This window comes from Hyaena hyaena, unplaced genomic scaffold (assembly GCF_003009895.1).
Source record: "Hyaena hyaena isolate Hyena2069 unplaced genomic scaffold, ASM300989v1 scaffold_104, whole genome shotgun sequence".
NCBI lineage: Eukaryota > Metazoa > Chordata > Mammalia > Carnivora > Hyaenidae > Hyaena > Hyaena hyaena.
In genome coordinates, this window is record NW_024080736.1 from 1,530,148 (window position 1) to 1,545,987 (window position 15,840).

Sequence of the window (15,840 nt, forward strand, 5' to 3'; positions counted from 1 at the left end):
CGAGCGAAGGACCCCATGAGGCCCCCTGCGCTGGCCGCCAGTCAGGCACTGCCTCGGACAGCCCTGGGGGGGCGGGGCTGGGGGGGCTGGGGGCGGGGCTCGCCCTCGAGCCTGCAGCTCACGTCCGGTTTTGCCTTGATAAGCGGCTTTCATCCCCCGCTCTTGGGATGAGGAAAACTAGTGTAATAGAAGAATCATCCCATACACTCTTACGTCTCCCTGCTGTGCAAACATGATTTCTCAGAACCGTGGGCAAGTCGCTTAACTTTTCCTGGATCTCCGTTTTCTCATCTCTGCATGAGCAGGCTGAGATAAACCCTAAAGAAAAAAGTCTCATCTGGTTGAGAATTTTGGTGGTTTAATCTGTGGGATCTCTCAAAGATCAAAGAGAAGGTATGACAGCGGCTCAGTCATATAACAAGTACTTTTTGTTTGTTTTCGTGTGTACTATAATCCACTAAGTAGGTAAGAAGAATCTTTACAAAGACATTTTGTTGGCTTTTTCTGTAGGACCCTTGTGAGCATCAAACGAGATTATGTAGGCGGGGTTATGTCCATTTTTAAGGACCGCACAAGTTGGGTCCCTATTAAAAAGCTTAGGATGCTTGAAAGTGAAAATGAGGTTGTGTGGGGCACCTGGGTGGCTTAGTCGGTTAAGCGTCCGACTTTCGCTTAGGTCATGATCTCGGGTTCGTGGGTTCGAGCCCCGCGTCGGGCTCTGTGCTGACTGCCAGCTCAGAGCCTGGAGCCTATTTCAGAGTCTGTGACTCCCTCTCTCTCTGACCCTCTCCTGCTCATGCTGTCTCTCTCTCTCTCTCTCTCTCTCTCTCTCTCCTAGAAATAAATAAAAATATTAAAAAAAAAAAGAAAGAAAATGAGGTGGTGTGTGGTGTGGTCAAAGTGAAAACAGTAGCCTCCAAAGCAAATGAGAAATCTTGGAATGGTCTACCTGTTAGTGAATTAAATCGGCACCAACATCTCTTTCTATACGCTGAATAGACCTCGTTTTGTTGTTTTTGTTTGTTTTTACTGTTCTGTAATTAAAATCGTGGATAATATAACCCATCTGCACACATAATTAACAACAACAACACACCCTAGCTGCAATGTAATGGAGGAACATCGCGAAATAGCAAAATAATAATTCTTCAAAATATAAAGGCTAGGGGTGCCTGGCGGGCTCAGTCCGGAGAAGCTGGCAATCTTGATCTCTGGGTCCTGAGTTCCAGCTCAACCTCGGGTGTAGAGATTGCTTAAGTAAATACGTAAATAAACTTCAAGATATAAAGGCTAAAATACATCTACTATAGAAAGTAAAAAAGAAGCAGTCATGTGCTTGTACACATACATACCAAGTATGAAATCAAAAGTTGCAACCTCAGTAGGTAATGTTTCATTGGTTCCCCAAGGATCATAAGGATTTTCCGTGGGTGACGTGATTTTTCCAAAAACGATTGTACAACTTACTGGTAAAGCTCTGACTCTATGAAAGTACAATCTTCCATTGTTTTTTTACATAGAAGAGTTCTTAGAAATTTTAGTGCATACTAAAACTTCAAAAAAATAGCTTAGCATACTTAAAATGAAGTTTGAGTCCAGGCCTTAGACACGTAAGTGGGTGTCTGGCAGGACACTGAAAAGTCAGGTGGAGGGACGCCTGGGTGGCTCTGTTGGTTAAGTGGCTGACTTTGGCTCAGGTCATGATCCCGCAGTTCATGGGCTGAACTCCATGTCTGGCTCTGTGCTGACAGCTCAGAGCCTGGGGCCTGCTTCTGATTCTGTGTCTCCCTCTCTCTGCCCCTCTCTCACTCATGCTTTGTCTCTCTCCCTCAAACATTAAGAAAAAAAATTTTTTTTAAAGAAAGAAAGAAAAGCCCAGTGGATTGTGGGACAATATTTTACCGTGCAGGTTTGTTGCATGTAGATATCTGGCATCCCAATTACATGCTGACCCCCCCTTCCCCCCAATGATTATGACAACCCAAAACACCCACACAAATTTCTAAAACGCACCCTAGGAGACAGTATTGTTGAGATGCACTAGGCTAAGATGTTTTCTGGCTCTGTATTCAGTGTGCAGTTATTTGGCTAGAGTAGACAAAGTATTTGGAGGTCTACATTTTGTGTGAAGAATGTGAAAGACAAAAAGTAACAAAGTTGTGGTGAAGCAAACAGATTTATGGTTTCCAGGACTCAAAAAATAAGAGGGAGAAAAAAAAAAAAGAGGGAGAGAGGGTCTAAGAAAGAGGTAAATAGGTGGAGAAAACTCCACACCAAACTGAAGCCCTTCCTTGCTAAGCTTGGAGATACCGAAAAGTGAAAGCACTTTGAAATCTAAGGAAAAACTTTCAAAAGAAACAAAAAGTGAAGTAAATAAAGAAGAAACTCGGTGAAAGACTGAGCAACAGAGAACATAGGTAAGAGTGCTGTTATATACAGACTCTTTATAAATCCTTTATTTGTGTGAATCTGACCTTGTAAAAAAGAATTTAGTTTCAGAAGAGAAAAATTAGCAAAGGAATCTAAAAGATAGAGATGAAACCTCTATAGAAACATAAAATAGATGGAAATTGACATGGACACTCTAGGAGCGCCTGGGTGGCTCTGCCTGTTAGGCATCCAACTCAATTTCTGCTCAGGTCATGATCTCATGGTGCTTGCTTTCAAGCCCCTGGAATTCTCTGTCTCCCTCTGTCTTTGCCTCTCTCTTTCTCTGTCTCAGAAATAAATAAATAAACATTACAAAAAAGAGAGAGAGAGAGAGAGATGGAGACACTAGTTAGGACTCCTGGCTGGCTCAGTCGGTAGAACACACGACTCTTGGTATTGGGGTTCTGAGTTCAAGCTCCACATTGGGCCTAGAGATTTTAAAAAAAACAAACAAAGGATCAGAGTGGTGAGTTTGAGCCCCACTTGAGCAATAGAGATTACTTTAAAAAAAAAATGCAAAAAAAAAAAAAAAGATCGACATGCCAGTCCTCCAGCAAGGCTTGACTTTATTACTATTTTTTTATTTTGGGTTGGACTTTAAACTGAACAAGTTTTTCTCTTCCTCATACTTGAAGCCTCCCCCTCCCCTTCCCTTACCCTTGTTTTTCTGTAGAATCCTTTGTTCCAGGAGCTCAGTACAGATATTGACATCCCGGCGACCTCGATGTATACTTAGTAATGAGACTCAGACACGCGGCCAGCGTGAGATCATGAGATCACCTTGAGGAACCAGGCTGGCAGTGGGGTGACCAGACTGCTATCCAAACCGCCCAGATTCTGTGTTTTCCTATAAAAGCCCCCAGCCCTTTCCCCTGGGCAGGCTTGCAGCATTGGAGACATTAGCCTGCTGTGACCTCCTTTGCCTGGCAAAATAATAAGCTGTCTTCCTTGTGTATACCCGACTCTGTCTTCTAGGTACTGCTCCGGAGCACAGAGGTCCATGTCCGACAACAGAGAAAAACTGATTGGAGAAACAGGGGTAATGTATATTATGATGCTAATTATTGAAGATAACGTGTCTATATATAAAGTACTAGGTTCTTTTTCTTCCATAGTTGGCATCTCTGGCACATTCAGCTTATTATTCACTATCAGGGGTGATAGTGAATGGGAGGTGGTCAAGGAAGGCCTCGTTCGTGAGCCGAGACCTGAATGAAGCAAGGGAGCCTATTTTATTTTATTTATTTATTTTTTTAAAATGTTTTTATTTATTTCTAGGAAAGAGAGAGAGAGACAGCGTGAGCAGGGGAGGGTCAGAGAGAGAGGGAGTCACAGACTGAAACAGGCTCCAGGCTCTGAGCCAGCAGTCAGCACAGAGCCCAACACGGGGCTCGAACCCACGAACTGCGAGATCATGACCTAAGTGAAAGTCGGACGCTTAACCGACTAAGCCACCCAGGAGCCCCTTTATTTTATTTAAAAATTTTTTCTATGTGATTCCCTACTTCCAACGTGGGGCTGGAACTCACGACCCCGAGATCAGAAGTTGTATGCTCCACCAACTGAGCCAGCCAGATGCCCCAGTAAGGGAGTCTTGCAGATGGTAGGGGGGTGGGGAGAAGATTCCAGACAGAGGTAGGAGCAAGAGCCCTGTGAAAGCAATCAGGCCACCCTGTCTGAAGACCAGAATAAGGGAGGGCAAGAGTTGCGGGAGATGAAGTTTGGGGCAACTTAACCATTATAAGGAACTTTTTTTTTTAATGTTCATTTATTTTGAGAGAGAGAGAGAGAAAATGAGTGGGGGAAGGGCAGACAGAGAAAGGGAGACACAGAATCCGAAGCAGGCTCCAGGCTCTGAGCTGTCAGCATGGTGCCTGACACAGGGCTGGAACTCATGAACCGCGAGATTGTGACCTGAACTGAAGTCGGATGCTTAACCAACTGAGCCACTCAGATGCCCTAGCACTTGGTTTTTAACCTAAGTAAGATGGGGAGCCAATGGGGGTTTGGGTGAAGGAGGGGTATGAGCTGACTTACATAGTAAAGACTTGCTCTGCTGTGTGCTGACTGGGTTGGGGAGAAGCTGGGAGGCTGCCTGGGAAGTTACTCAGTGATTCAGGAGGAAAATGACGGTGGCTTGGACTAGGGTGGAAGCCATTGAAGTGGTAAGAAGCAGCTAGACCTGGATATAATCTGAAGATGGAGCCAAGGTTGCTGGTCTTGAGGGTAGAGAGGTCAAATACGTCAGCAGGATTTTTGGCCTGAGTGTCTGGAAAGATAGAGTTGCCATTTACCTACCACAGAAGGACAGATTGGGGACAACCAAGCCAGACAGAAAAGGACAGGAGTGCACAGTTTGGAACATGTTAAGTGTGAGGGCTCTGGGGGGTACCCAGTGACAGTGACAATGTTGAAAAGGTGAAGGCATATACAACGGTCAAGTTAGGGGCAATTATTTGGGCTAGAGGTTTGAAGTCGGGAGTCCTGTAACTTAAGCCACAAGGTTTGCATTACAGAGATGTTCTAGAGGGGCGCCTGGGTGGCTCAGTCGGTTGAGTGTCCAACTCTCCAGTTTGGCTCAGGTCATGATGTCTGAGTTGTGGGACTGAGCCCCACGTTGGACTCTGCGCTGAGCACGGAGCCTGCTTGAGATTCTTTCTCTCTCTCTCTCTCCCTCTGTCCCTCTCCTACCGTTTGCACTCTCTCTCTTTCTCCCTAAAATAAAATTAGGGGCACCTGGGTGGCTGAGTCAGGTAAGTGTCCAACTCTTGACTTTAGCCTTGGGTCATGATCTCATGGTGAGTGAGTTCTAGCCCCACGTCTGGCTCTGCTCTGACAGCGTGAGGCCTGCTTGGGATTCTCTCTCCCCCCTCTCTATCTCTGCCCCTCCCTACCCCCCAAATAAATAACTAAACACTAAAAAAAGCGTTCCACAAAAAGTCAAATTATATGCCATTCCTATGGCACCACATAGCTGAGAAATAGTAAGCCCAGGGGCGCCTGGCTGGGTCAGCCGGGAGAGCGTGTGACTCTTGATCTTCTCAGGGGTGTGAGTTTGAGCCCTATGTTGGGTGTAGGCATTACTACCCAATTAAAAGGAAAATCTTTTAAAAAGTGAAAAGAAATACTATTTCCAGATCTGTGTTGGCATCATGTGACCATATTAGGCCCCATATGCTTTGGTATTAAATAGCTACAGGCAGTCATGGCTGCATAGGCACCTCACTTTAAAGGACACTTAGGATCAAGGCCAGTGTCTTCTTTCATCACCAACACTTCTCCCCAGTGAGTATAGGTTACATATAGTCTCATAAGTTATCTCAAATTATTCCAGTGTTTTGCCAATTTCTATAAAAATGGGAAATGCAATAAGTTTATTTATTTAAAAAAATTTTTAAATGTTTTATTTATTTCTGAGAGAGAGAGAGAGAGAGAGACAGCACGAGCTGGGGAGGGTCAGAGAGAGAGGGAGACACAGAATCTGAAGCAGGCTCCAGGCTCTGAGCTGCCAGCGCAAAGCCCAGTGCGGGGCCTGAACCCATGAACCGTGAGATCATGACCTGAGCCGAAGTTGGACATCCAACCGACTGAGCCACCCAGGCGCCCCTGCAATAAGTTTATTTTTAAAACTTTTAAAAAATGTTTATTTTTTTTTTTTGAGAGAGAGGTAGAGTATCAGAAGGGATGGGGCAGAGAGAGAGGGAGACAGAATCTGAAGCAGCTCCAGGCTCTGAGCTGTCAGCACGGAGCCCGATGTGGGGCTCAAACCCAAGAAACATGAGATTGTGACCTGAGCTGAAGTCTGATGCTTAACTGACTAAGTCACCCAGGCGCCTCACTAATTTATTCATTTATTTATTATTTTTTTTAAAACTTTTTTAAATGTTTTATTTATTTCTGAGAGAGAGAGAGACAGCATGAGCAGGGGAGGGTCAGAGAGAGAGGGAAACACAGATTCTGAAGCAGGCTCCAGGCTCTCAGCTGTCAGCACAGAGCCCAATGCGGGGCTCGAACCCACTAATCATGAGATCATGACCTGAGCCGAAGTCAGACGCCCAACTGACTGAGCCACCTAGGTGCCCCACTAATTTATTTTTTTAAAAAGAGATGAAACTATACCTTTAGGCACAGAACTTCCTGGTTTTTTTTCCCCCTATGTGAAGCAATTTATACCACATCATCATCAATGAATTTTTATTTTATGAGCATTTAATGCACTGCTATAAGCAATTACACATCAGAGGCAGTCTCTGTATTTAAAAGAGGCCTGATAAATGGGTCTACACATAAGAATTGGCTTGGGACTTTTTGTACTTGTGTTAAGAATGAATTTAACATTTGTTTATTTCCTAACAAGGTCAGACACACAGGTATTTAAAACATGCACATGGGGCGACAGGGTGGCTCAGTCGGTTAAGCGTCAGACTCTTGATTTTGGCTCCGGTTGTGGTTTTAAGGTTGGTTCATGGGTTTGAGCCCCGAGAGCTACCAGTGTCCGTGGCTGGAACGATGTGAGCAAGGAAACTCACATAGTATTGAGTTGTTACTCAAAGTATAAAATAAATATAAGTAAGTAATTTGAATGAATAAATAAATGAAGGAGAAGAGACAAATCGCACAGAACTTCACATTATATATGTAAATACACAGGCTTAATTCCCCCTCCCTTGATTGTGGGCTGGATTTAATGACTTCCAAAGAACAGAGCAAGGAAAGGGAAAAAAAGTAATTTCATGGTGGAAAAAATGGGCAGACACGATCTTAACCAAGTGATCAAGTTTAAAGTCAAGCCCTTTATCAAGAGCTACTTTGGTAATGTGAGGGGGAGCATGGGAATGAGAAGGTACATCTTTATTTTACTGTGATGAACAGTTTTATCCTTCTCTCCCTAGCCCTGGTTTTGACAAGTTGAAAGTCAGTCTCTCTGGAAGCGTCTTCCTGGAGAAGCTAAACATTTCAATAAAATTAATGAATGTTACACAGATACGGTGGTTCCATAGTGGGCCTCCGCTGCAAGACTTGCTCTTCCAGATGCACCCCCATATATGGCAGTATGTGTGTGTGGGGGGGTGGATGCTACTTGTACTTAGTGGGTGGAGGCCAGGTATGCTGCTGAGCATCCTACAGCGACTATCACAAGAAAGAATTAACCTGGCACCAAGTGTCAGTAGCTCTGAGGTCAAGAACCCTGAACTCATATCTACACACATCTAATAGATGTTTGTTGGGTGCCTACACTTACCAGGAAATATTTTCCAGATGATCCAGAGAGGATATGGTCTGTATCCTCTGGAAGCTTAAAATCATTTCGGGCAGTTGGAAAACCGGTGAGACACTTCAGCAGGTACGTGGCACTTTGTGTACAAAGGCCACACTTGCACACAAACAGGAACCAAAAATGTATAGTCCCGATAAGTGTTCAGATAAGGTAAAAAGAGTTGTCTGAAATGGTTCTGTAGAGGAAACGGGGCTTTGACAAACCCACAGAACTTAGATACGGAGCGTAGAAAAGAGGAAACCGGAAAGAACTATCATATTTTACTTCAGTAGTACCAGCAATATTCAAGGAATAAAACCTGATTTGAGTGGTCACAAAGACTTTTGCTACATTCTTCTTTCAGATGCAACTCACAGGATGGGTCCTATTTTTTTTTTCACACGGACTGAGAAAGGTTTCAGTGTGTGTGTGTGTCAGGGGGGGAGGATGCCCATAATCAGAATCCAGGCAAAGACAGTGGATTAAAAAAGCTCCTTAGACGATTGGATTTGATGTCCACCTCCCCCATCGTGCCTTCTGACAACCCCGCGCCTACACAGCTTGTCACTTATCTGAGAATATATGCTGTCATGCTGTCACAGACTTGTATAGGCTAATACCCTTTTCCTTCTGCTCATGCATTCCTCCCTGAACTTTACTCTTTGTTCCTCTTTCTGCTTTGTGCCTCATCCCATTTCTTAATATGTGATAATCAGTAACTGATTGTACAGTTATTAATCCATCCTCACTACTATTCCTTTTTTTAAAAGCTTATTTATTTTAAGAGAGAGAGAGAAAACATGCAGGTGGGAGAGGGACACACACACACACACACACACACACACACACACCCCACACACACAGAATTCGGAACAGGCTGTCAGCACAGAGCCCCACATGGGGCTCAAACCCACGAATTATGAGATCATGACCTGAGCTGAAATCAAGAGTCAGACGGACGTTCAAACCACTGAGCCACCCAGGCGCCCCTCATCACTTCTACTCCTAATGACAAAAGCAACACCTTCACAGCCCTTTGACAGCAAATATTGGGGATTCCACTGGTTGAAAAGAAACAGAGTTCTTGCTAGACTCTGGCTGACTTAAAGGACTTAAAACACTTTGAACAATGTATCTAACCAGTAGATGGTGCTCTCCTCCCTTTGTGTGATCGGATTATGAATGAATAAGCTCTCCCTTTGCCCTCCCCTCCCCCAAGCACTGTTGTAGTGAAAACAGATTCATCCCCAAGGCCTTACGAGTCTTTAAACATTCACCTTCTTTTCTTCCTGTGCTAGTTCAGATCCTCCCTGTAGTTCTCCTAGAGGATTCTAATAACGCAATAACCCCCTGCCTCTGGTACCCTTCTGTTTTATCCCATCCGACACACTGCCGTCAGAGTCATTCCCAAAAACAGATTGCTGAAAAATGGTGTCATGGGGGAAGGAATGGGGGCAGGGATTCTCTGTGAAGTCAGTGACAGGGCAGAAGGGTCAAGGTAAAGCAGATGCCTTCCCAGGCCAACAGATTTGTCTCCCTTGGCTGCAGAAGGACAGGGGAAAGGTAGACTCTGAGCCTGGATCTTCCTGCCAAGGAATGTTAATGGGCTCAGTAGGCCACAGAGAGTCACCAAGAGGTTTTGAAGGTGGCAGGATTAGTGCAGTGCCTGAACAGGATTAATGTGACCAGGCATGCAGATGGACCGAATGCAAAGAAGTTCAGGCAGCTTACCCGAGGCAGGAAAGAAGAAAGCATATAGAGCGTAATTTGCAGTTTGGGACATGAGGGGAGGTTGTTCCTCAACCATAATATTACTTGAGTAAAAAAAAAAACACAGTTGCAGAATCAATGTCAGGAAACGTCTGGGAAGCTCGGAATAGACCCACCCATTCTGATGTCCTGTGTGTGAGTGTCTGTGTGGCTAGCCTGCACATTGCTTAGCTGCCTCTGGGAAGAGCCTTGGGTACCAGACGCGAAGCCGCTACACTTGTTTTCAAGTAAGAAGTAGGAAAAAAGGAAAAACAGCTTGAGCTTCCGTATCACAGGCTTTCGATGTGTTATTATTCACCGCTACGGTGTCAGATTTAGATTTTCCACCTCGAGGAATTTGGTTTAGCTTTAATTAGTTGCTGTGAATATTTCGGGGCCAACTCTGGGAAGCATTTATCTAGAAAAATAGTTGTCACTAAAATATAAGCTGGATATAGGGTGTTGTTTTTCTATGAGGCTTTGTATCTTATTCGCACAGTTATAATTCCCTCCAGCCATCTGGGATGATTTGTGCCACGGCCCACCATAGCTGCACTGGTTACCTTTTTCTTAATCATAATTTTAAATACTAGAACATGGAGATCACTGGCAGCACGGACGGAGCTCTGTGGGCAGCTGCGGGACTTCAGAGCACAGACATTTCTTCTGAGAAAAGACGATGCTTTGCTGGCTATTCTGCACAGAGGCAAACGATGCATTTTTTTTTTTCATCCAGCAACTTTTCAGAAAAACAAGCTTAAAAATACCAGACAAATGAAAAACAGACTTCAGCAGTTACATGCAGCTTCCTGAGTAACTGAAGAATGTGCCTCTTGTGGTTAAAACGAGGGATCTGTTTAATATGGATGAAATACCAACACGCCAGGCATTTTCATTGACATTTCACTGTGACTTTTTGAACTTAGGACTGCTGACCGGAAAGCCTCTTCTTTGCGGCCCCGCGGACCGGGAGAGGTAAAAGGCTATGTCCGGTTCACGTTCCCTTCTGGTCGTGTGCTTTCTGTTTGGGCTTCGTTTTCTTCCACGCCGTTGCGCTCCCCAGTTTTCCAGGATTCCTCCTCTGAAATCAGCCGGGAACCCAGGCCAGAGTTGGTTCTCAGGCTCCCAAAGCCCATCGCCTCTCCAGCACTGGGCTTGCTCCCTGGACCCAAGTGAAAACCTCGAGGTGGGCATTTGCAAGGACCTTTTCCGAAGGTCAAGCAACGCTTGTGGATGGAAAGCAGAGGCTCCCCAGAGTGGCCGGGCACGGCGCCGTGGCACCCAGGGAACGCTGGAGAACAGACTCAGGGGCTACACGAGTCAGGGAAGGGCCCCCCCTCCCCCTTTCCCGATCCACCCCAGCGCCGGCCGGACTCCGCTCCGGGGCAGCCCTGCCGTCTGGCAGGAGCCGGGGAGAGACATGCTGTTTTGTTTAAATCCTCCACATTCTTTGCCATTTCCCCATTGGCCGGATGGGGCTACCCTCCCCGCCGCGGCCGCTGCTGATGTCAGCCTCGCCGGCGCTCGCTCCTCCCGCACCCGCCTCCCCGGCCCGAGGCACACTGCAGCTCCGCGCGGGCGCTCCGGCCGCGGCGCGGCGGCTGCAAACTCGCGGGCACGCTCGGCGCTCGGGGAGCCGAGCAAGGGACTCGGGGGAGGGGACGTGCGCGGAAGGCGCCAGCTTCCTCTCGCCCGCCCCTCGCCGCCGCGAGCCCAGGTTGGAGGAACCCCGGGCCCCAGCCCGACCGAGCCGAGCGGCGGCGGCGGCAGCTTCCCTTTTCTCCTGCTGAGAGCCCCGGAGCGCCTCCGGGACCGGCCCTAAAAGAGCAGGAAATCTTGTTTACCGCCCGGGGAGAGGAGCCGATCGAGCCTTTGTCTGGAAAGTCAGCATCTCCAGCCCCGGCTGCAATGTGTTCCTGGTGACATTAGCATTGGCAGACCCGCCGGAGAAGGAGGTTGGGAGGGGGGGTCGCCAGGTTCATGTCTGCTCTCGGAGACTGATCGAGCGGGTGACTTGTGCATTCGTTTTAATTTTTGGAAATCTTTTTTTTCCCCCCCCTCTCCCTTGCCCGCCACCGGGCATGTCCTGATCCGGCGGCCGCTCCTACCGCCCGGAGCTGCGGATCTGAGCGGTTTCCAGCGGGTCTCCCTCCCTCCCGCCCTGATCCCTCCCTGACTTTGCAACACCGCGTACCCGGGAGGACAGACCTCGGCGGGGAAGGAGGCGGGGGAGCCCCGAACACCCGGACCCGAGCCTTGACATGCTCTCGGGCGGAGAGGAGGAAGCCAGCAGCTGAGCGCCCCGCCGGGACCGCCTCGCCGGCCGGCTCCGAGCGCAGGGCTCCCAGCGCCCTGCCCTGCGCCTGGGCGGCAGCCTTGCTCGGAGGGCGCCCCTCGCCTCCCGCCCCGCGGGCCCGCGGCCGGCAGGACCATGCTGCTCAAGGAGTACCGGATCTGCATGCCGCTCACCGTGGACGAGGTAAGCGCCGCGCCGGGCCCGGCCTCGCCCGCTTCGGGGCCCCGCGCGTCGGGGCGCCGCGTACCCCGCTGCCGCCGCCGGGTCGGCGGGTCCTCTGCGGGCCGCAGGGAAACCCTGATGGAGCATCGCCTCCCAAGCCTGGAGGCTGGAGGAGAGGAGGAAGGGGGAGGTTGCTGTTTCCACTTGTCACCCCAGAGGGCGGCGTTGGGTGGGGCGGTGGACTCCAGGTGGGTTCTTGGGGGGCACCCAGAATCCTGATTGTTGGGGATCCGAATGCACCAAACGGAGTTGGTGCGCCCCTCCCTCCAATTGAGAAAATGAATAAAGCAAACCCCAGCGCCCGAAGAGCGCTCTGGTAGCCTGGGGGCCAGGGGGCCCTGGGAGCGTGGGTCGTGGCTCCCCTCCCGCGCTTTGCTGTAGGGTGGGGGTCCAGGGGAAGCCTTTGCTCTCGGGATCTCGAGGCCTCGACCCCGCTGGGGGGCACCTCAGAGCCCCACGGGAGTCCGCCTGGGCCCGGACTTCGCGCCGTCGCCGCCAGCCCGGGCGCCGCTCCCGCCACGCCCGCGCATCGAGGCTCCCAGACCTGGCTTCGACCTTTCGCTAACCGCCTGGCTCGGAAACTTTCTGCGTCTCTTGTTTCTTCCGCGGCGGGGAGCGTGGTCTGCGGGCGAGCCGGGAGCGGCGGGGACCGCGGCGCGGCCACAGGAGGGCGCTCCAGCACGTGGGTGCGGGCCCGGCCCGGGTCCGGGTCCTGCGGCTCGTCCTCCGCCCCGCTGCTCGGGTTCCATCTCCCAGATCCCCCGAAGCTGCAAGCTCCATCGTTCAGGAAATGATGACTCAGTGAGGCTTATTCAGGCCCCGGCTTCCCTCTCTTCCCCGTCGCCTCCCTACCTTTTTGGTGATTTTACAATTGCTTAGCGCCTGTCCAGGGACATCAAGGAAGCGTGGAGCCAATCAGGGAAATTTTAAACTTACTCGTGTGTTTTGGTGTGCCACACCAAAGGAACGGGCGAGCCAAACCGTATTTATATTTAATTAGCATTTAACCTATTAGATGTGTCATTTGAGCCACTCCCGTGTGGAAGGGGCTAGGTGCTTTGGGAAAGACAAGGATATTTAATCGGTAAAGTGGCTGTGCTCCCGAGGGGCAGGCTTCATCTGTCATATGGAACAAGTGTTCAGGCAAGAGCCAAGTACAGTCCAAGGCAAGATCAAAGTAGCTCCGAGGTGACAAAACATATATCCCAAGAACACTGACTACCAAAGAAAGAGGTCAGTCCCCACAGGAATGATGCATGGAGCGATCCTGCCTGGTGGCATTTGAGGAGAGAACATTGAAGGATGGGATCCGTGTGGACAGGCAGAATTTTGAGGGTGCATTTCAAGGTATAAATCAAGGGGAGGGAGTAGCACACAGCTGTGGGGGTGGGGAGACAGATGAGCGAATCTGGTTAACTGGAGTATTTCTAGAAAAGGTTGAGATGTTCCCGCCTCGGGCAGCTGAAGCTGGAGCAGATCTGCCTGGAGGTGTGAGTGCTTCTTCATCTCTTCCTGATGACTTTATGGGTAGGAGTTTGGAAGTTAGGGGCAATGTTGGTACTGTGAGAAATAACCCGAAATGCAGATAATGAAAATAATCAGTTCTAGAATCTTAACTCCCTGCAAACTTTTTAAAAATGTTTGTTTGTTTTTGAGAGAGAGCGAGCGAGCGCCGGAGCCAGTGCACATGCGGGGGAGGAATGGAAAGAGAGGGAGACACAGACTCTCAAGCAGGCTCCAGGCTCCCAGTTGTCAGCACAGAGCCTGATGTGGGGCCTGAACCCACAAACTAAGAGATGGTGACTTGAGTCGAAATTGGACGCTCAACAGACTGAAACACCCAGGCACCCCCCCCCAAATCTTTTAATTCTCTTTATTCTGGTTGGTTTTCTTCTCAGGCTTTCCTGAAAGCCCAGACACAGCTCTTATCCCGCTTACTTATTTATGGTGCTGAAATACCCAGCACTTCAGGGTGAAGTAATCATATTTGAATGGTACAGGCGGAGGCCCTTTCTTAATTGGCAAATGAAATCAGGCTCCGCTTGCAATATAATGTGTCATTATAATTTACTTAATGTATATAATTCATTCTGGCTAGCATATGATTCAGTTACTATAAAAGTTCTATTTTGAAGGTAGCTTTCTACTTAGAGGACAGTTTTTAGATTGATAGAGATCTCACACTGATAGGATTCAGATTTTTCCAGGCCAGATGATGGGTGAGGAAACCAGGCCCAGCTGGTCAGAGGTTAGATCCCTGGAGTCTGACCGGTAGTAAACTCGGTCTCCCACATGCTGTGTCCTGCTTTCCTTAACCGGGAAGGAATTTAACAGTTATCTTTAAAGAAGCCAGTTATATCAACTTAGGTAGACTCTCTGAAGCCTAACTTTTGCTTCACCACTTCATTTGCTTTGGGCCTGATTCAGTCTACACAGTACTTCGGGAATTTGTTTCTAACCAGCATAGTTAATTAGCGGTGCCCGTATTTTTGAAAATGAGGCAGACCCCCTGATTTCGGGAAGTAGGCTAGAGAACCGAACCAACACTGTGCCCATGCTCCTTCCCTGGCCTTGTTATCCCCGAAAATTAACTCCCAGTGGAACTAGTGTGCAATTATCCACATTTTGCAGTTAAGTAAACGGAGTCAGGAAGGTTAAGTAATGTGCGCCGGGTCACACAGCTAGTTAATTGCCAAGCCACAACCAGAGCTGTTCTTTTTCTTTGTGCTGCCCTTTGCTCGTCCCTGGTGTTGAGTGCAGAAAAAGGAAAAAAAAACAAAACTTTTCTTGAAAACCAATAAAGTTGGCACTATCAACTAAATGAAAAATCAAAGATCTTTTGAATTGTTGTAGAGGGTACTGGATTCTACTATGTCTCTAAACCTTATTTTAACTCATAAAACGTTCCCTCGTTCCAGGAAAGAGGAAAAGCATTGGGAGATAAAGAAAATAAAATCAAACCACAGTCTAGATCAGCGTGTTGGTGTTTTGTTTTTTTAGATCATTTTGGATTAAAGGATTTTAAGAGGTAATGTCACATGCGTTACTCTTATTTTATTTTATTATTTTTTAATTAAAAAAATCTTTAATGTTTGTTTATTTTTGAAAGAGAGACAGAGCATGAGGTGGAGAGGAGTAGAGAGAGAGGGAGACACAGAATCTGAAGCAGCTTCAGGCTCCCAGATGTCAGCACGTAGCGCTCAAACCCATGGACCATGAGATCATGACCTAAGTCAAAGTCGGATGCTTAACCAATTGAGCCACCCAGGCAGGTGTCCCAAATTAAAAAATCTTTAATGTTTATTTTTGAGAAAGAGAGCAAGCATGAGTGGAGACAGGGCAGAAATGGGCAGAGACCCAGAATCTGAAGCAGGCTCCAGGCTCTGAGCTGTCAGCACAGAGCCCGAAGCAGGGCTCGAACCCACAAGCTGTGAGATCATGACCTGAGCCTGATCCTTGACCGGTTGAGCCACCCAGGCGCCCCTCATGGGTTAATTTTAATAGAAGGCTTCACTGGAATAGTTTTCTCATTTATGTTCAGTGTTGTCCCTGGATATATATGCCCATCCACTGGAAAGTTCTAAACAGGAAAGGTTCCTGAGGGCTGATAGTTGGCTTTAAAGAGACCGTTGTCGTTGTCTTCATTTGGAACATTTGGTGATGTAGAGTCTTTAATTTTAGGCTTAGAAGGGCTACTAGAGATCTTCTGTAGTTGAGCCTTTCATTCCGTGGAGAAGACTCCAGTTGTAGAAGGCCTATCTCATAGCTAAGGGCAGGGTCTGGGCCAGAACCCAGGTCTTCTGATTTTTGGTGCACAGCTGTTCTACTGTTGGGAGCTTCCTTGTTGGAAGGAAATATTACCCCTAAGCCCATGTACAGAGGCAGG

The 15,840-nt window shown here is 48.0% G+C and overlaps 1 protein-coding gene across 3 annotated transcripts in view; it reads left to right on the forward strand.

Moving 5' to 3' along the window:
- The first annotated feature begins 170 nt into the window (after window positions 1-170).
- PITPNC1 (phosphatidylinositol transfer protein cytoplasmic 1) overlaps window positions 171-15,840 on the forward strand; it is a 263,091-nt gene continuing 247,421 nt past the window's right edge. For 2 of the 3 annotated variants that reach the window (XM_039235923.1, XM_039235926.1), the window contains exon 1: window positions 11,031-11,915. In XM_039235923.1, the coding sequence (XP_039091854.1) occupies window positions 11,868-11,915 (48 nt within the window). In that variant the 5' untranslated portion in view covers window positions 11,031-11,867. Of the gene's footprint in view, window positions 394-3,405; window positions 3,470-11,030; window positions 11,916-15,840 lie in introns of those variants that run through there. The other variant, XM_039235924.1, reaches the window with a different exon arrangement.